Genomic DNA, 21,148 nt, shown 5'->3' with positions numbered 1-21,148 from the left:
TATTCTGCTCCTCACAAGGCAAAGTGCCTCTGTAGACAGAAAGCCCATCTGGATGTTCCAGGGGCCCCTGTCAGCAGCCAGGGCTTCTGGGACACCAGGCAGCCCTGACTGTTGTGCTTCTGGTTGGCCATTTTAAGAACATGCATGTCAGCTCATTTGTGCCTCACTCATGAAATACTTCTGACCCAAGGCCAGTTCTGTGACGAAGAATAGGAAGTGTTGTAGGCCACTTTGAAAAAATCAGTGTTGATGGATTTGAAGGAGTTTATTTTCAAGGAGGATCGGGGACCAGAATTCCAAGGAATTTTTATTCTGGTTGTTATCTTCCTTTTCCTCCCTTCAGTGAAACTGTCATGAGTTGCTTGGCTTTGGGATGGTGTGGTGTTGTACTTGGAAATACACTATGCAATGAATTATACAATAAATCCTCTTATTGAAAGAAGCATTCAGGCCTAGACGTTTTAAGTTTTCAAAGGGAATCTTTATATCTTAATAAACACAAATACTGTACACAGCAAATCTGTAGCATGTGCAGCCAGCATCCCTGAAAGACTTGAGCTCCAGACTTTCTTAAATTTGCAAAATGAGACTACCCGTGAGTCACTAACCATGGCTCAGACAGACCCTGGTACCTTAGTGGCAAATATAATCAAAATCATATCTATTTTGGTAGTGTCTAAAAAGCCATGTGAAAGGTAACCACAAAAGACATAAAGAGCAGTAGTATTATTACCAGAACGTAACTTGGGTAATGCAGATGGTGACTCAAAGATACGAGCTTGAAATACTTACTAGCAGGTGTGATGGTCATTTTCGGTGCTGGAAGTAAACTCCTGTGGGGCGTTGCTGCACTGGTTGGCATCTGCTGTGCAATCTTACTGGTCCCCTTGGGTAAATCTTTAGAAGATGCCTTAGGAGGGGTTTGCTCTTCGCTGCCAAAGTTTGAACCTGCAGGAGGCCAAAATTTCACTAATTATAACTCCATAAAAATGTAAGTAAGTTCCGGGGCACAGACTGCGCTCATATGTACAATTAAAATCTATAAAGACATATTCCTCTGTAACTCAGCCAGGCTCTGTTACATGTACATTTGTCACAATGAAACTCATTGTTATTCGCAGATAAAGGGTTCCTAATAACTCTCGTATACATTGGATTTCTGTTACATCTTGACTGCTTTTAGGCCCATATTTGGACAGCATTTACTACTTGCCTCTTTAGTGCTTACTGCTGTAAGAGTTTTTTACTTGACTTCTGTCCACCGATGGTAGCAAACAGTGCCTCTGGTATGTAAGGTTGGGGGCAGAGGGTTTAGCTCTTTGCAGAACCAAGTCATTACAGTAAACTCCCAATATGCACAATTCGACTTGCGCTTAACTTGTGTTAACATGAGTTAAGAGCATGTCGATGTCCCCTCTCCAGCTCCCTGATCCAACCCCCGGTTTCCCCAGCTGGGGGAAGCCAGGGAGAAGCTGCTGTGCCACGGCTGTCTGCCCGCCCGGCTCCCGCAGCTGAGGGAAGCTGGGCGGACAGCCACCTACGCCACCATGGCTACTCCCCAGCTTCCTCCAGCTGGGGAAGCCAGGCAGGCAGCCACGGCACTGCAGCATCTCCCCAGCTTCTCCCAGCTGGGAGAGGCCACTCCACCACAGCTGTCTGCCTGCCCGGCTTCCCGGGGTAAGCTAAGGAGAAGCCACACCTGGGTCCCAGAGCGGCAGAGAGCCAAGAACCAGGCAGCAGGCAGCCACTCTGGGAGCCAGGAAACTGATCAGCACAGTTTCCCAGCTCCTGCAAGCCCAGGGGAGGTGGGAACCAGGCAGCAGACAGATTCCCAGCTCCCCTTGACTTGCACAAAATTTGAGTTACGTGATGGTAACTCAAGTGCAACCCTGGTGTAACTTGGGGGGGGGTCTACTGTAATCAGCAAGGGTTTATTACAATCATCTCTTCTCATCTTATACAGAAATTTGAATGATATCACGAAAAGAAAAATCTGCTTTAATGAGCCCATCATTTTCAATCATATTCTCTAAGGTTGCCAAGGTTTCCATTTTATACTTTTGTATGTGTTCAGGTGGCTTTTCTGTATTTGCCAGCTAAAAAATAATCACATCCTATGCTCCTTGGAGATATAAATAAATCAATTTTTATCTACATTTAAAAAAGTAAGAGTGGAGTGTCTTATCTGTTAAGTAGAAAGCCTAAGTGGAGTGAGAGATTACAGCATGTTTGGGCTTGAACATTTGCAGGACTATAAAGCATGTGCTTGACAAATGAGCACAGACACTGGCAAGAAACACAGAATTTCATAGAAAGGCTATAATTTTTATTTTCATTATAAACAGATAGAAATAAAATGTTATTTAGATATGGCCTGCAGGGAAATGATAACATTATCCAAATAATGAGCATGACAAAGCCTCCAGTTTTTTTAAGATGTAAGTTTCTTATTCATGCATCGAAAGATTCTTCATTTTCCTCCCAAACATCTTAGGATCTGTTACAAAAGGTGCACATTTTAAAAAAGAAAAGCACCTTTTCTGAGGAAAGGAAAGGCTATCACCCAGCTTCGAAAAAATACTTAATGTCTGTTGTCCTTTTCAAGTGGGTTGCATGCAGGTCTTAAAGAATTGTACCTAAAGTCCAAACACATTTGAGGGACAAAGGCTGTGTCTACACTGTGAGATAAATTTGAATGTATTAATATCAATTTTGTAATTCTGGAATTCATAAATTTTAATTTTGACTACTCTCACCTCCCCATGTGCTCCTCACAAAGCTGACTTATTGCTGCCACACTCAACTGGAAAACATTGGCTGTTGCAGCAGCGCATTGTGGGAAACTATCCCACGGTTACCTCATCCCCATAGCATTCTGGGTACGCTTGCTGGTCTTTGACATCTTCCCACATTGCCTCTTCCTCATTCCCCTCCCATGGAAAGCAATCATCCATTTTTCCCATTAGAAGGAAGGAAGGAAGGAAAAGTAGGGCGTCCACAGAGATGGCAATAAAGGTTTACAGAAGTCTCTCAAATGGCCATCCACTGAGTATCCCCCCTCCTGTGATTGCAGCCAATCCCTGAAAATAATACAGGGACCCTGAAAAGCCTGAAGAAAGAGAAGATAGGCAAGTTTTGGAAAAAAGAGTGTTGCTGAGGGGAGGGTCTTTGGCTTTATGACGCACTATAAGGCCTCTGTGCAGGCTGCGTTCTCAACTGGTCATCCACTGAGTGTCCCCCTCCCAGGATTGCATCAGATCCCTGAAAATAACACAGGGACAGACAGTATTCAGGAAGAGGATATAACAGTCTAGGATAAAAGATCTTTATCTTCCCTCTTCACTACACAGACATTGCCAACATGGGGGACGGCAGTGAAATCTCATACACTGAACTTATAACAGAAACAGGAATCTTAACCGCCCCCCCCCAACCGTGTTTTTGCGGGAGAGGTCAAAGCACGAAGACAGATAGGAAATGTTAGGAAAAAGATTTTATAACAGAAATATCGAAGCAGCAGGTGTCTGCAATGGACAGTCAGCCCCCCGAAATATTTTTGGCAGGTGTGTTGGGGGGGGGCGGTGCTGTGGTCTCCCTGCCAGGGGAGACTTCCCACCAAATGGCAGCGAGCCCCCGAATATCTCAGTCACTGGAGGAAATTCCCTCCCCATGGCTGCAAGCCCCTGAAATTCTTTCCTGTCATGGTAGACTCCCGCCCACAGCACCAAGCCTCCGAATACATTTTTGGTGGGGGCCAGTTGCTACGGGCTTGCGGGGCGGTTCAGTGGCAGCCCAGTTGAAGTACTCCCCACCCCCAAATATCTTAGTCATGGGCAATACTCCCCCCGACCCCCGGTGGCTGCAAGCCCCGGAAATTCTTTCCTGCCAGGGGAGACTTCCTCCTGTGGCACCAAGCCCCCCTGCTTAGGGAATGGGGGGCAGTTGAATTAGTCCCCCCAAGTATCTTAGCTGCTAAGGGACAATTTCCCCCAGTGGCAGCAAGCCCCCAAACATCTTAGTCACCAGGGGAAACTCCTTCCTGGCAGCTTCAAGCTGCCAAAATTCTTTCTTACTGGTGGAGACTTCCTCCTGGAGGCTGCAAGCCTTGGAGCCCTAACCGCATGCAAGCCAGGACATGGTGCTGCCTGGCAGCATGGTGAGCACTGAACAGCAGACGCATCCTGTTATTGGGTTGGCGGCTACCCACATGATGTGGCAGAGCATGGGAAAGACCCCGACTGTGTGGCGCCTGTGGAGGATGGAGCGGGGCTTGCACACAAATGTAAACCACTGAGAAGCTTCTCAGCCTCTTATGCAAGCACGACCCCTGCAAAAGCCCTGTTTCCACATGGTGCGGAGGGGCAGCAGTTGGCACCAGTCAGTGCAGAAAAAATACCGGGTGTAGAGACAGAGCCACAAAATCCCTGCAGGGGCTATTTGTAATGGGTAGCTGCACTCACAGCACTAATAGCACAGAAGAAAAGACACTTCTCAGGCTGTCATACAAACATGAGCCCACAGCCACAGGCTTCCTGGTCCCGATTTGAAATTCACAGTCTTCCTGTTATCTAATTCCTGCGCACCTGGAAAACAGAGGCCAGACTGGAGCACTGAGGGGCATTGTAGGTCACATATGGGACACCTCTGGAGGCCAGTAAATTCAGTTTTAAGACATGGCGCTTCCACATTGGCCTTTAATTGAACGTCTGAATTTGAGCTTGACGCTATACCCATCAGGTAACAACAATACTGTAATCTCGATATCTGTGCTCCCAAAATCGAACTAACGGTATTTACAGTGAAGACAGTAACATGGTAATATCAAGCTAACTGCCTTCAATTCAAATTTATCTCATTGTGTAGTGTGGCAGGACCAGGGTGAAGGAAGCCTAAACAAGCAGAAGGGCCTCATATTGGGAAACCAGGGTGTGCAAGGCCCCCCCCCTCCACAGGCGCCACACAGTCGGGGTCTTTCCCATGCTCTGCCACATCATGTGGGTAGCCGCCAACCCAATAAAAGGATGCGTCTGCTGTTCAGTGCTCACCACGACTAAAAGGCCCCTCTCACAGCGAGGGGGGACCTACTAAGAGCAACCGGTCCCAAATGAATTCAGGGGACAACGAAGGAAAAAAACAGGGGTGGGAGTGAGGGTCAGAGGTTTAAAATAAGGGAGCCAGAGGGGAATACCAAGCAGAGGACCTCGGACAGCACCCACCACTCCTCGAAGGTGTCCAGGGAGTTGGTGGATGCCGCCCAGAGGAACTCTGCTCGGATTCGTGACCGGACGGAGGAACGGAAGTAGGCCCCACAGTCGCAGGTCACCCCCTCTGCCAGCCTCCTCTCCCTGGTTTTGTAGATGGCCATTTTGGCCATGGCCAGGAGAAGGCTGACGAGGAGGTCCCGCGACTTTGTGGGGCCACGGATAGGGTGTGACAGAATGAGGAGGTGTGGGGAAAAGTGCAGCCAGAACCGCAAGAGGAGGTTCTGGAGGAGCCGGAAAAGGGGCTGCAGCCTGGCGCACTCAATGTAGATGTGCGCCAGGTTCCCCCTCATGCCACAGAAGGTGCAGGTGTCTGGGATAGGGGTGAACCGCGCCAGGTACACGCCTGTGCTCACCGCTCCATGGAGGATTCTCCAGCTGATGTCCCCGGCGGGCCGCGGAACCAAGGTGGAATAAAGGCTGGCCCACTGGGGCTCCCCACCCTCTGATGGTGGTAAGAGGTCCCACCATTTGTGGTCGGGGCAGGACACGTGGGTGGGGAAGTGGAGCGTGTGAAGCACCAGCGTGTACAGAAGATGTCTGGGAGCGGTTTGGAAGGGGACCGGCTGCAAGGTGTGCAGCCGGCTGAGGTGGTGAGGGGGACGGGGGCGGACAGGATCACGGAGCCAGGGGCCTACGGAGAGGTCCGGAGGGCTAGGAGTGAGAGGGGGGCAGGGCGCATCCTCTTGCAGGACCCGACAGAGGTAGGTATGAGCAGTGGGCGGCAGGGCGGCCTTCACCTCCTCGAGTACGCGTTGGGGGGAGCATAGGGTGGAGAGCCCCATGCGCTGGGCGAGCGCCGGGGCCTCCATCCAGTCCCCCCAGTTGTAGTCCAGGAGGTCTCCAACCCTGGTAATTCCACCTAGGACCAACCTCTGGCGCACTGCGGGAGACTCCGCCTGCACACGAAGGTGGGGGTTGTGTAGCAGGGGCTCCGCAAGGAGGTCTTCTCCCGCGGCGGCCCCTAAGGACCTGGAGGCTGCAAGCAGCCGCCAAGTGCGGAGGAGGTCCTGGTAGAAGGCCAGCAGCTCTGAGAGGCCTCGTGTACGGTCTCTCCGGACAAGTAAAGGAGCTGCCGATCGTATCAGAGCCCTCGGCAACGGCAGAGGAAAGCGTGTGCCAGCGTACTCCATGCTGGACTATCTGCACTGTTGGTGTTGATGTTGAGGAGTCCCTGCAGGGCCCGGAGGTGGAAGACATGGACCTGAGTACGCATGCAAGTCAGGCCCTGTCCCCCCTCCTCCAGGGGAAGATGGAGTACCCCTGCAGGGACCCGGTGCAGTCCTGGCCAGAAGAACTCAAGGATTAACCTCTGGAGCTGGTCCAGGAACTTCGGGGGTGGGACCAGGGTGCTGAGGCGGTGCCAAAGCATGGACAGGACTAGTTGGTTCAGCACCAGCGCTCTCCCTCGTAGGGAGAGACACTGGAGCAGCCCCATCCACCTCTGCAACCGCTCCGCGACCCTGCCCTCTAAGCCCTGCCAGTTTTCCGGTGGAGAAGGATGCGTGGCGGATAGAAAGAAGCCCAGATAAGACAGCGGGCCCATGCTCCACTGGATGGCCTGAAGTGCAGGTGGGAGGCGGCTCGTCTGCCATCCAGTTCCGACCACCAGGCCAGAGCTCTTGACCCAGTTGACCCGGGCGGAGGAGGCTGCCGAGTAGATAGCTTGGCAAGCCTCCAGCCGCGCCAGGTCTCCCGGGTCCTGAACCACGAGGAGCACATCGTCGGTGTACGCCGACAGGACCAGCCACAGCCTCAGCTCTCAAAGCACCAATCCCGTCAAACTTCGACGAAGGAGACCGAGGAATGGCTCGATGGCCAGGGCGTAGAGCTGTCCTGAGAGTGGGCAGCCTTGTCATACTCCCCGTCCGAAGCTGACCAGAGCGGTCAGGGTCTAGTTGAGCTTGACCATGCACTCCGAGGCAGTGTACAGCACCCGGAGAAACTCGACAAAGTGGGGCCCGAAGCCGAAGGCCTGCAGGGTGCCCAGGAGATACCCGTGGTCCACCTTGTCCAACGCCTTCTCCTGGTCCAAGGACAGGAGGGCAAACGACAGGCCGTCCCTACACCCAAGCTCTAAGAGATCCCGGACCAAGTGCAGATTGTAGAGGATGGTACGGCCCGGGATGGTGTAGGTCTGGTCGGGGTGGACCATGTCCTACAGCAAGGACCCCAAGCAACAGGAGATGGCTTTAGCAATAATCTTGTAGTCTGTGCTGAGGAGAGAGATGGGACGCCAGTTCCTGAGGTCGCGGGGGTTCCCCTTCTTAGGCAGCAGGGTAAGGACAGCCCGCCTGCATGACAGGGGGAGGACCCCGCTTTGCAAGGCCTCGGCCCAGAGGCCGACCAGGTCTGGGCCGAGCACATCCCAAAACACGCGGTAAAACTCCACGGTCAGCCCGTCCATGCCCGGGGATTTATTGGTGGGCATGAGATGGTGGGCTTCCGAGAGCTCGGCCAGAGCCAGAGGGAGCTCTAGCCGGTCCCGGTCGCCCGTGCTGACGGAAGGGAGTTGGTCCCAAAGCGCCTTGCAGGCGTCGGCATTGGTCGGATCCGGGGAGAAAAGGGTGGCATAGAAGGCGCGAGCCATCTCACGCATCTCCGCCGGATCCGTAAGAGGGGTGCCATCCTCCGCAAGAAGGCAGAGGATGTGTTTTTTGGCACCCCTCTTTTTCTCCAGGGCATAGAAGAAGTGGGAGCCACGGTCCATCTCCCGAAGGAGTTGGATTCATGACTTCACCAAGGCTCCCTGTGCCCAGAGGGCGTCAAGGGCCCTGAGCTCATCCCTCTTCTCCTGGTACGTGCCACAGAGGGATGGCTCTCCAGGGCTGGCGGCTAGACACCTCTCCAGCTCAAGGACCTCCCATTCCAGCTGCTCTATCAATGCATCCCGCCGTCGTCTGGCCCCCCGAGTATAGTCGCAGCAGAAGAGCTGCGCGCACCTTTCCCAGATCCCACTGCTGCCGTGCCGAGGGAAAGGTGTGCCGTTGCCCGTGCCAGGCCAGCCAGAACTCCTGGAAGGATGCCACAAAGCCCACGTCCTCCAGCAGGCTGTTATTAAAATGCCAGTAGGCCGTCCCCCACTTCCCCAGCGAGAGGGAAGCCTTTACGGCCACTAGGTGGTGGTCCGAGAAGGGGGCCAGCCTCATGCTGGAGGCGTGGGCCTGAGAGAGATGGTGCCACAAGATGTAAATGTGGTCCATCCGGGAGTGTACGGATTTATGGCCCATCACTTGGACATAGGTGAAACCAGTGTCCTCGTCTGGGTGGTGGCTGCGCCAGATGTCCACCAGGGAGCGATGGTTGAGAAGCTCCCTGAGGACGTCCGCAGCGGCCTGGCACTGCTCGGTCCCCGTGTGGTCCCGGTCCTCGAGGGTGCAGTTGAAATCCCCGCCGAGGACCAGGCACTTGCGAGGATTGATGGTGTCGAGGAAGGCTGCCGCCTGCCGGAAGAAGGGTGTTCCCTCCGGGCCGAGTGTCGGGGCATAGATGTTGACGAGGTGGAGAGGCAGCCCCTCCACCTGCACCCGGAGGTACAGCAGATGGCCCGGCACAACCTCGATGCTCCCCAGCACCTCAGGCTGCAGGTCTGGGGAGAACAGGGTCGCTACCCCCAGCCCGGTGGGCCGAGAGGTGACTAAAGTGGACCTCGTCTCCCCACTCCAGCCGCCACTTGGCTTCGGCGGCCGGAGTAGTATGGGTCTCCTGTATGAAGGTGACTGAGTACCCCCCCTCCCAGAGGAAGGAGAGCACTCGGCACCTGCAGAGACCCAACCCGCAGCCCCTGGCATTTAGAGTGGCAAAGATGATCGGCGCCATTTGGAGGGCTGGGGAGGATCCTCGCCAGAGGGAGCACCAACGGTTCCCATGGGGCCACACAGCAAACCATGACCAACCCCAAAGGTGATGAGGGCGTCACGGAAGCCGCGGGCCCATTGGTAAGCCGTGGTGTCCCTCTTCCCAGTCCCCTTGCCCTCCTTCAGAAGGGCCCTCACGGACTCTAAGACAGAGTGGAAGTCCCCCCAGCGCTGGAGGGCGAGAGCAACCTTGTTCTTGGAGCCGCGAATGTCCTCCAAGAACTGGAGCATCTCACCCACCAGTGCATGGGGTGCCGAGGTCTCGGGGTCTCAAGTACCCATCGGCCTTGTGTTCTTTCGGGCCCCACGGCCAGAGAAAAGATTGAGGTGGGGACTGGGGTCTGATTTTGGGAGGGATGAGGGCGGCAGAGGGAGAGGAGCCCCGGAAGTGCTGGGAGAGGGCGATGCAAGGGGAGCCTCCCAAGGGGTTACGGCGTCGGGGGCGGTTATGAGTGGGCAAGGGTCGAAAGGAGGGGTGGGAAGAGGAAGGGTGGGGGCAGGGGGGATGGAAATCATCGGGGGAAGGGAAGGGTCGTGAGGGGGAGGGGAGGGGGCAGGGGGGAGGGAGGGGAGAAAAGGGAGGGAGTGGAGGAAGAGGAGGAAGGGGATGGTCTGGAAGGGGCAGGATTGCGGGTTCTGGGGCGGGGCATTGGCTGGAAAAAGGTATGGGGGTGGTGGCGAGTGGTGGGGCTAAAGTGGGAGCAGGGGCGGGGATATGAACAGAATGGGTCTCGGGAGGGGGGGCTTCCTCAGGCGGTGGGGGGGACGGCGAGGTGTCAGCACACTCGGCAGCAGGAGCCAACAGGTTGGGGGGGGTGGATGTCAGGATTTTCAGTTCTAGGCGTGAGGGGGGGGTCAGAGGACAGAGGCCCAGGAGTTGGACTGACTTTGTCACAGTAGACACAGCCTAAGTGAGTGAGATAATGTCTGTTATTGGACCAACTTCAGTTGCTGAGAGACAAGCTTTTGAGCCACGCAGAACTTGTCTGCTGGCCCGGGAAAGGTAGAAGGAGTTTGTGGCACCCAAGAGCTGATCTCTCTCATCAAGATTAAGTTGGTCCACTAAAAGATACTACTGCAGTCATCCTGTCTCTCTAGTATCTGAGGACTGACAAAGCTACAACTACACTGCATGCTGCCAATATATTTGGTCTTCACTCACATAGCAAGCTTCATTAAAAATTAAACCATTTACTGCACTCTGAACGAAAGCAGAGAAACTACAAGCATGTATTATTCTAACACTGCCATGCACATAACACCCCTAATATGTTATATGTGTTGGTTCAGAATTGCAGGAACTCTTCACCAGTTTAACAAACATTTAAAATTATGGCACTAATTCTCTGCTGGCAGAACTGCACTGACTTCATTGCAGAAGTGCTAACCGCCACCATGGGCTGGGGCAAGGTAGGAGGGGATGGGGCAGGCCAAGGGTGGGAGGGACAAGGCTCAGAGCAGTCAGCTCACCCTGTGCAGTGTTTCAAAGGGGCCCTGAGCTCTGGCTGACACCACTGCTACTGTGTCCATGACCCTTAGAAATGCTGGGCCTTGGGGAAACTGCCCACCCTCCTCCCTGCAAGTTGGCAGGCCTGCTTCAATGAAGCTACACTACCAGGGAATTTGGCCCAACCCGTGTAATGTCCTCTTTTGCACGCTGAGCGCTCGTGTGGATGTTGGTGATATTTTACAGGGCTTGCTCTCATTTACTCACTGAACCACATGCTGCTAAAATTATTAAACTGTTCTTTGTAATGGGCTCACCTAGCTAGTTTGGGCTGATTTTGTTTTAAGTATAGGAGTTGCCTTCAGAAAGATATATTTCTTGTTATGTGCAGAGATATACAGCTCAAATGTCCCTTTATTGCAGTCTCATATGCCTATCGTTTATTCTCTTACTTGAAATTTATGATACAGAGAATATTTCAATTCAGAAATCTGGCTAGCTTCCAGCAGGGAAGCAATTCTTCTCTCTGAAGCATGAGGTGTCAGGGGAAGCTATAAAATCTGGTCTGAAAGAGATCTTGCATTACAAAAATAATCTTTTCAGGTTATTTAGTATGAAGTACAGCTGGCAATAATAAGCCCTTGTTCTTTGAAACACAACAGAAGAGATCTAACAATTAAAGAGTCATTACAGATAGAATGGAAAGGCCCCTGATATGTGACATGATCACACATCAGGTATCTAGAAATGCCTCAGTACATGGAAAGATGTCAGGGCCCATGGCCATTTCCTGTCACATATACTATTGTGCTGCTAATAGAACAGAAAAGGAACAAGTACCCAGAGTTTTTAAAAAAATTATTCAGTTATTTGTCTTTTAATAACAAAATACTGAATTATTGAGGATATTAAATCAAAAAGGAAGATATGTTGGTCCAATAAGTTCTATACTGAAGCCCATGGTTACTAAGGAAAAATACATCTCATTTCACTGTTCACCCAAATATGAAGTCTATACATATGTATGTGGTAACACACACACTTGCCTGTATGTTTACATATTCTCTCTCTCTCTCACATACACACACACTTGCCTATATATTTACATATTCTCAAAGTTCTTCCCACTGATGTCACTGAGGCCATTACTGGGCTCTCATTGGCCCAAGCACTTGAGTAGTAGGGCTGGAACACCAGCTTGCTATACACATTCTTTTATTTCAAACTAACATCTTAAAACTACCTGCTATTCCTCACCACCTGAGAAGTTTCATTTTATTCAGAAGCAAATTAGGTAACAAGATGATTCCTCACCTAATTATTTTCAGTCTATCATGAAACCTTACAGTTAGCCAATATTATTTGCTCTCTTAAAAACTTCATATTCCTTATTTTTTATAAAAAGAATGCACAGAAACAGCAAGATGTGCGAAAGGCATGTCCATATGTCATGTTGCTGTAACCCCCATCCTTCCTTGCCCCACCCCCTTTACACTTTGTTCATCACTGTTGTGTCTTGTGAAAAACTTGGGCCCTGTCTACACTTACAAGCTTACAGTGGCATAGGTGTACTGGTCATAGCTGTGCTGTTGAAAGAGCAATCATGTAGCTGTGCTATACTGATGGGAGAGAGATCTTCCGTTGATACAAAACCAAGGCCAGGTCTTCACTAGACAGAAAAATCAATCTAAGATATGCAATTCCAGCTATGACAATTGCATAGCTGGAATCAGTGTCTCGAAAATTGATTTTTATGGCCATCTACACAGAGGGAGGTCAATTTGAAAAACCTTCCCATCGACCCATACTCCTTGTGGGACTGAGGAGTACCATGGCCAACTGTAGAGCTCTGATGGTTTGATTTAGCGTGCCCCACAGCCAGAGTACCAACAATAGGCACAACAAATTGACCCCCAAGATCAATCCTGAAGGTGTCGATCTGCTGGTAAGTGTGGACATACCCCAATTCAATGAGCAGTGTTGTCCTGTGTTGGTAGGACAACCAACACAGTGCTGTGCTAAGGGCCTTCCACTATATTCCTGTTTATCAACTTCTTACTGCAAGTCATTGATCCCCCAAGGACTCCTTCTTCCCTGTCTGTGGAAAAACATGTGGAAGAGAAACAGATTTATGAGCCATGTGGAAAATCGTGGGTTAACCCCAGCCATCCTTTTGCAATGTAGTGTATGTGTAGATATTGAAAGGCCAGAGGTGGCCCATGTATCATAGGCTGGGAATTTAAATGAAACAGTGACTCAAAACCAGGTTCCTAGCCAGATGCAGTCAGACTGCATGCCTCACAACTCCCTACCCTCCTCCAGGCAGCACATTTAGCAGATTGGTTAGCTTTCTGTTAGCCTTTGAAAGGGGCAGGGTTTTTTTGCACATAACAGCAGTTCCTTTATTTTTTAATTTACAGAATACCAAATAAAAAATATGAAAATGAATAGTTACATAATTTTTATGCAAAGAACGTCAGTGGGATTTTTTTTTAAAAACGCTTTGTTTAATTTGAATGAAATTTAATCATTTTGCCAACAGCAAATTGCTTCATGCGCACGTAAATACGAAAAGAGTTCTGTGCTGGAACTATAAGCAGCGCAGCACGCTGGAATTGACAAAGAAGATTTTGCATACAACTCTGGCAAAGGCCAGCTGGGCTAGTATAGTGACAACTTTCCTTCTCTACATTTGTCAGTGTCCTACAATGTCCTCCTGTCAGAGAAATCAGGCAGGCTCTGCCCAAAAGAGGCCTACATCTGGCCATATTTTGAACTTTTTTGCTGCACTGTTAAATAAAACATGAAAATATTCAAGAGCATTTGGAGCCTCTCCTCTTCCATAGCTCAGTGTCTCGTGAGCTGCAACGTGAAGCCTCTTAAACTGAGTAAGTCTGCAGCTCTTCAGAGCAGGTCAAGCATCAAACTGTTTGAGCAGTAAATTGGGAAATGTTTGTCACCTACTGCAGCTATAATCACACCCAAGAGGGACACACAGAAAGCATCTGCGTACATGTATTATGTTCAGTGAAGTGCTCTCACTAATCCAGAGCAGTGGCTGAGACTTTTCTGCATTAAAGAAATTAATAATAAAAGTACATGTAGTTATATGCAGGAAATCCCATGCTAAACAGTAATGCTACTTAGTACTTATATAGCATTTGTCATCCATATATCTCAAAGTACTTTAGAATTAGGGAACATGAGGCACAAAGCGGTCACGTGACTATTTCAAATTCACACAGCAAGTCAGGAAAGAGATAATTACAGAAACTAGAGAGAACAGAGTGACAATCAGAACGATACAAAGACAAACGTGCACCTAAGACATTTTGGCCTGATTTTTCTATTTGGGCTTGACCAGGTTACACTTTGGTGTCCACAGTCCTGTTACAAGTATCTGTAGGCAGAGTTTTACAAGAATGATAATTTGTGGATGTGGCTCAGGTGATTTAAGCATTCTATTTGTGGGTCCAGTCTGATGCTCAGATACTCAATTGACCTAAACTGTACATTCAAGTAATTACAAGGAGAGAAACGGTGGCTAGTTTTGTTAAATCTAGCCTTCTCCTCCCAATGAAAGGTATGTATGCAGTTTTACTGAACCAGAACCATGATGTCCCTGAAGACTTCTTCACAAGTAAACAGCAATGCCAAATTGAGCAGACGTGAAAGTGCAAAAAGCAAGACTCAAACCATTGAGACCATGTCAGAGAACACCAAATGGCTGCACTGCAATATGCTGCATATCTCAAAGGGAAGGACAACACTTCTAACAGTCCCCAGGACCAACATAAGGTTTAAATAAATAAAGAAAAATGTTGTTATAACTTACAGCCAATGTCTGGTGTTCTGAGTAATAGTCTGAGCAGGAAAATCCTTAAACCATTGTGAGTATGCCAGTGACATTTAAACCAAAAATACAAGCAACATCGTTCATGAGCTTAGATCATTTTCCCATATTACTGCCTTCTTTATTTGTGACTGTGTCCACATACCCTGGCAATCAATTTGTATACCTTAATGTATCGGTTCACTTTCACATTTCATTAATTTATCTGTCTTTTTTTTCAGTTCACTCTTGTCTAATTATTGATGCCTACAATTCCTTTTCCACTTGATCTGAAGCTATATAATTAATCAAGATACATCTGATGAATGCATTACTAGTCCATAGGCATTACTACGCTGGAATAAGGTTACTGTTCTAGAACAACTGTTAGTCCAGCTAATTAGATATTTTACATTTGCTGACTGTGATACAGATCACTCGCTAGTTTGCTCCAAGCTCAAGCTGAGACCCAAAAAGCTGTACCGCTCTAAACCTGCTGCAAGGCCCCGCATTGATGCCAGAAAGACGGCAAACTCAGAGAAAGCTGAAAAGTTCAGAGAGACCCTCCAGGAAAATCTGCGTAGTGGCCCTGGGGGCGCCGATGCGACATCCAAATGGCAACATCTGAGGGATACAGTTTACAACATGGCCTTGTTGGTGTTTGGAAGAAGAGCTAGAAACATGAACGACTGGTTCGAAGCTAACTCCGATGAGATGATTCCAGTCATTGAAAAGAAGTGCGCTGCACTCCTGGAGTACAAATGCTCATCGAGCCAGAGTACCCAGCAAGCACTTAAAGCGGCCAGAAGAACAGTACAGCAGACAGCCAGGCGCTATACCAACAACCACTGGCTCCAGCTGTGCAGCAGCATCCAGACCTGTGCTGACTTTGGTAATCTCAGAGGAATGTACGAGGGTATGAAGAAGGCATTAGGACCCACCCAGAACAAGATGGCACCTCTGAAATCCAAATCTGGTGAAGTCATCGCTGACAAAGCCAAACAGATGGAGCGCTGGGTTGAGCACTACTCCGAGCTGTACTCACGCGAGAACGTTGTGGTTGACGCAGCCCTCGATGCCGTCGAGCTCCTACCAGTAATGGATGAACTGGATCAAGAACCGACTGTGGATGAACTGAAGAGAGCCATCGACAGCATTGCAGCAGGAAAGGCCCCTGGTCAGGATGGTGTACCACCAGAGGTAATCAAGTATGCCACGGACACACTCCTGGAGCCCCTACATGAGCTACTGTGCCTGTGCTGGAAAGAGGGTGAGGTTCCACATGACATGCGCGACGCTAACATTGTAACGTTGTATAAGAACAAAGGAGACAGAAGCGACTGCAACAACTAACATGCAATCTCCCTCCTAAGCGTCACTGGTAAACTGTTCGCTCGTGTCATCCTCGGCAGACTCCAGAAGATTGCTGAGGGGGTGTACCCCGAATCGCAGTGCAGATTCTGTGCAGACAGGTCTACCGTTGACATGGTCTTCTCTCTAAGGCAGCTGCAGGACAAGTGCAGGGAGCAGAGGAAGCCACTCTACATAGCCTTCATCAACCTGACCAAGGCCTTTGACTTGGTCAGCAGGGATGGACTGTTCAAACTGCTCCACAAGATAGGCTGTCCTCCACGGTTACTCAAGATGATCCAGTCATTCCACGAAGACATGAGAGGAACCATCCAATATGACGGCGCATTATCGGATGCTTTCAGAATCAGGAACGGTGTCAAACAAGGATGAGTGCTTGCTCCGACATTGTTCGGGATCTTCTTCGCACTCCTCCTGAAGCATGCCTTTGGATCTTCAACAGAGGGCATCTTGCTGCACACAAGATCTGATGGGAAACTGTTTGACCTTGCAAGGCTGAAAGCTAAGTCTAAGGTGCAAGAAGTCCTCATCAGAGACATGCTGTTCGCAGACGATGCTGCTGTTGTGTCTCACACAGAAGACCAGCTTCAAAAACTGCTGGATCATTTCTCCAAAGCATGCAAGGACTTTGGGCTTACCATCAGCCTAAAGAAGACAAACGTACTCGGTCAGGATGTTGCTGAATCCCCATCAATCAGCATTGACAACTATACGTTAGAGGTCGTCCACGAGTTCGTTTACCTCGGGTCCACCATCACTGACACCCTGTCGTTGGACACTGAGCTAAATAGGAGGATCGGAAAAGCGGCCACAACTCTGTCCAGACTCAGCAAGAGAGTGTGGAATAACAACAAGCTGTACACTCACACCAAAATGCAAGTCTACAGAGCCTGCATCCTCAGCACCCTCCTTTATGGCAGCGAGACTTGGACCCTGCACGCCCGCCAGGAAAAGAGGCTGAACGTCTTCCACTTGCGCTGCCTCAGGCGCATCCTTGGAATATCATGGAAGGACAAAGTGACCAACACCGCCGTCCTTGAGCAAGCTGGAATCCCAACCATGCACACCCTCCTCAGGCAGCGGCGGCTCTGCTGGTTTGGCCTTGTCCACAGGATGAATGATGGAAGGATTCCAAAAGACATCCTGTATCGTGAGCTAGCCTCTGGCAAAAGACCTCCCGGACGCCCCCAGTTACGCTACAAAGATGTCTGCAAGAGAGACCTCAGAGAGGTAGACATCGAGCTGGACAACTGGGAAGAACTAGGAGACCACCGCAGCAGATAGAGGCAGGGGTTACACAAGGGCCTTCAGAAGGGCGAGATGAAGATCAGACAGCTAGCAGAGGAGAAGCGAGCGCACAGAAAGCACACTAAGGACTTGCCAGACACCCACCACATCTGCAAGAGATACAGCAAGGTCTGTCACTCTCATGTGGGCCTTCATAGTCACAGTAGACGCTGTAAATGAAGTCCTCAATTGAAACTATAAAGGGCGCGATCCATAGTCTATGCAGACTGAAGGATGCCTACTACTATTTGCTAACAGACAGTATCTGATATTGCAGAAAAAGGTAAAACTACCACAATGCATGAGGTCAACTGTGTAGTGGATCACTGAGGCCTCTCCTACACATGCAGGATCTTCCTGAAGATGGGTGCCTTCTTCCGGATGATCCATGAAGCGTCTACACATGTAAGGTGCTCTTCCAGAAGGAATTTGGAAGAAGGCACCTCATCCTCTGGATTCTGTACTCGGCTGCAGAACCAGGAAGAGTACCTTCTTCCGGAAGAAAGCACGTGTAGATGCTTGCGAACCGCTTCTTCCGGAAGAAAGCATGTGTAGATGCTTGCGGACTGCTTCTTCCGGAAGAAGGGGTGCGCCATGGCGGCGGGCCACAGAGGGCGGAGCCCAGTGGGACTCTGGTCTCTGGGTCCTGCAGCTTTTAAAGCTGCAAGAGCCCAGAGACCCCCTGGCAGGAAGGTGAGAGTGTGAGACAGGCAGCACATGCCGAGGCCCTGACTCACCCAATGAACATGGACCTGGAGAGATGACCAGCAGGCCAGCACCCCGCACCACCCAGGGAGCCCCGGGAATCCAGATAAGGGCAGCCGGGAATCCAACCAGGCTCCCAAACGGAGGGCCCCCTCCTGGACTGAGCCAGAGCTCCAGGACCTCCTGGGGCTGTGGAGCGATGAGGAGGTCCTCTGTGACATCAGTGGGCACCAGAGGAACACCCTGCCTTTGCCTGCTTTGCACAGGGCCTGGCTGCCCATGGCCACCCCCCTCAGGCCCCAGAGCAAGTGCAACAAAAGGTGAAGGAGCTGCTGCAGGGGGACATGCGGGCCTGGGACAGCGCTCACAGATCCGGCTGTGCCCCAGCCAGCTGCCCCTTCTACACAGAGCCGCAGGACTTCCTGGCAGCTGATGCCTCATCATCCCGGGTCACAGAGGAGACAGCTGCACCTGAGACCCCTGCTGCACTGGAGGGGGAGGAGGGCCCTGCCACCGTCCCATAGGGCAGGGAGTCCTTGGACAGCTCCCTCGTCATAGAGCTGCCCTCCACCACCAGCAGCCAGGCCCCCTCCAGTTGGGAATCACCCGACGTGTTGGATGCTACCTCAAGTAAGTGCACACCACAGCAAAGTCTTGGGGGGCTGGAGCACACCCAGGCCCCAGTGCCAGGCCCCGACCCCCTATGGCCAGTCTCTGGTTGGGGCCCAGGGTGCACCCATGCCTGCAGGCAACATCTGGCTCTCTCCCTCGTGGAGTGCTCCCCAAGCGTGCCAAGAGTCCCTCAGATGGCACAGCTGCACCCAGCAACCTGTGCCTTGGGCAGCGACCCCCATATGGCCGAGCCTCACCAGCCTGCAAGCCCATGGCTAGGGTGGACCACCACAGACAGTGCCCCCGTCCCAGCTCCATCCCCCAGGGAACAGCATGGTGAGGGCTCTGGGGCCTGCACAGGAATATCCCCTGGTACGCAGCTGTCCTGTTGGCCTGGGGAGGGGGCAACCACCCAGGGGGGCTGGGGCCATGCCATCCAGGGTCTGGATGCACCACTGACCCTCCCCTGCACCTTACAGCAGCACCCTCGAGGGCCGAGGGAGCCAGATGAGGAATCCGGGACCTGCCAGCCCTGTCCAGGCTGGAGGACCCAGCAGCCCACCAGCCAGGCCCGGACCAGCCCCAGGCCCCACGGCACAGCAGCCATGAGTGCACCGGACCAGGCGCTGGGGACGCGAGGATAAGGCTGTGGCCTATACTGCAGCCCTCCACCACCAGAACGCCCTTGCAGAGAGGCGGCTGGCCCTTGACGAGGCCAAGCTGAAGTGGAGGCGAGACACATGGAAAGAGGTGGTGGGGATGTTCTGCATGGTGTGTGGGGCCCTGATGGACCAGCCCCCAGCCACCCCTGTGCCCCCCCCGGGGTCTCCCCATGCCCCCCCACCCACTGCTCCCATGGCTGCCTCCCCCACAGCCCAGGCTGCTGCTGGCCCTGCTGCCTCTGGCTTCTCACTCTCCCCCAGCCCATGACTGAGGCTCTGGCCCCCTACTGACTCCAGGCCTGCCCACAGCCACCCTGAGGGACCTTGCAGGCATGGCTCGTGGCCAGGGCGGGCCCCGTGGAGGGTCCCCCAAGCCGCAATCCCCCCTCCCCACTGAGGCTAGGCCAGCTGCAGACCAGCTATACCTGCCAGTGCTCCTGGCCCCATCAGTGCCCCGCAGGGGACCGCACACCCGGGGAGGGAGGGGCACCCGCAGGCACTGGGGCTTGTGTCCCTCCACCCCATCCCTCAACTAGGGCCCCCACCATCCCTGTTCCAGGTCCCATCCCAGTTTGATTGCTCCTGTTCCCTGACCCCACCCCCCGTACATAGTCAGTCAGCATTTGGTTAATGTACATTAGTTTTAATACTTCCTAGTTATTTTTTACACAATGTTTTCTAATGTTCCATGTTTGTTAAATACACATGTTCGGGTTGCACCCTCCATGTCCCAGGCTATTGCTGGGGAGGGGAGGGTGGGTGGGTGTGTGGGGGGCAGGGTTAGTAGTCCCCCTGGGCTCATGCCTCCCAGAGTGCCTAATGGATCCTGACCCTGTCATGGTTCAGACACCTGTTGGGGGCCATGGCAGGCTGCTGGTACCAGGGGGCCAGCTCCGCCATCCAGCCCTGGGGCAGGGTCCCCTCATGTGCTACAGTGAGGCTATGGAGTGTGCAGCAGTCAGCCACAACCTGCAGGACATTCTCTACCCACACAGAGAGGCATGTGAGGAAACAGCTGAACCGCACCTTCAGACTGCTGAATGCACACTCAACTGGGTACTGGGCCCATGTGAGCCAGGTGTTGGACAGCTCCTGGGAGGGTGTGAGGTGGCCCATGTATGGGTGTATCAGCCAGGGCTGGAGGGGGTCGGATGGGTCTCCCACAAGTCAAAGGGAAATCGTGTCTTCCCTGACCAAGCACTCTTGCTGGGGCACAAATGTTCCAGCTTCCATCTTGAGAAATGGGACGGAATTCCGCAGGACGCGCACGTCACGTGCCTTGCTCGGCTCACCAACGTAAATGTCTGTGAACCTCCCGTGGGCATCCACCACCACCTGGAGCATGACTGAGTGGTACCCCTTGTGGTTGATGTATCCGCCACTGCTGTGGTCTGGGCCCTAATGGGGATATGCATCTTGTTGATCACCCCAAAACACTGGGGGAACCTGAGCTCTGCAAAGCCCTCAATGACTGCGTCCAGCTCACCGATGCGCACCAAGCCGCCGCACCAGCATGTGGCTGATGGCCCTCATGACCTACAGGGGAATGGGAGTGGGTACACTTGTGGGCATGCGCAGGGTGGTCCTCACCCCCTTCCCTGTCTTCTCCCTCCCTCTCTACTAGGCCCCCCCAGCTGGGGGGCCCCTCCAGTAGCGGGCATGTGGTATCCCCTTGGACTAGGCCCACCCGCCCCCTTCCAGCCCCTGGGATCCCCCAAGCCTGGCAGCCTCCTCCCTCCCCCTGGTTATGGTGGGGCCCAGGACAGGACTTACTTGTAGTATGACAGCCCCGAGGGCGGATGTGCCCTCCCCAAACTGCTGCCTGGTGGACCAGGAGCTGTCCAGGATGGCCAGTTTCCATATGGAGATGGCCATGCGCCTCTCCATGGAGAGGGCCAGCCTCATCCCTGTGTCCTGGTGCCAAAGCATGGGGGTGAGCCAGCTGCAGATCTCCAGGAAGGTCTCCTTCATCTGGAGATTCTACAGCCAGTGGTCACTGTCCCAGTCCTCCATGACAACCACGTCCCACCAGTCTGTGCTTTTGGCATGGGTCCAGATGCAGCAGGGTGGGGGTGGGGTCAGAACCCATAGGCCCGGGTCTCTGTCACTACAAG

The 21,148-nt window shown here is 52.2% G+C and overlaps 1 protein-coding gene across 1 annotated transcript in view; it reads right to left on the bottom strand.

Annotated features, from left to right (window-relative positions):
• The window catches only part of MTUS2 (microtubule associated scaffold protein 2), a 495,583-nt gene that overhangs the window by 115,978 nt on the left and 358,457 nt on the right, over window positions 1–21,148 (bottom strand). The window contains exon 5 of the mRNA XM_074985997.1: window positions 793–948. Within this exon, the coding sequence (XP_074842098.1) occupies window positions 793–948 (156 nt within the window). The remainder of the gene's footprint in view (window positions 1–792; window positions 949–21,148) is intronic.

This window comes from Carettochelys insculpta, chromosome 1 (assembly GCF_033958435.1).
Source record: "Carettochelys insculpta isolate YL-2023 chromosome 1, ASM3395843v1, whole genome shotgun sequence".
NCBI classification, from domain to species: domain Eukaryota; kingdom Metazoa; phylum Chordata; order Testudines; family Carettochelyidae; genus Carettochelys; species Carettochelys insculpta.
This window is presented reverse-complemented; position numbering and strand designations above follow the sequence as displayed.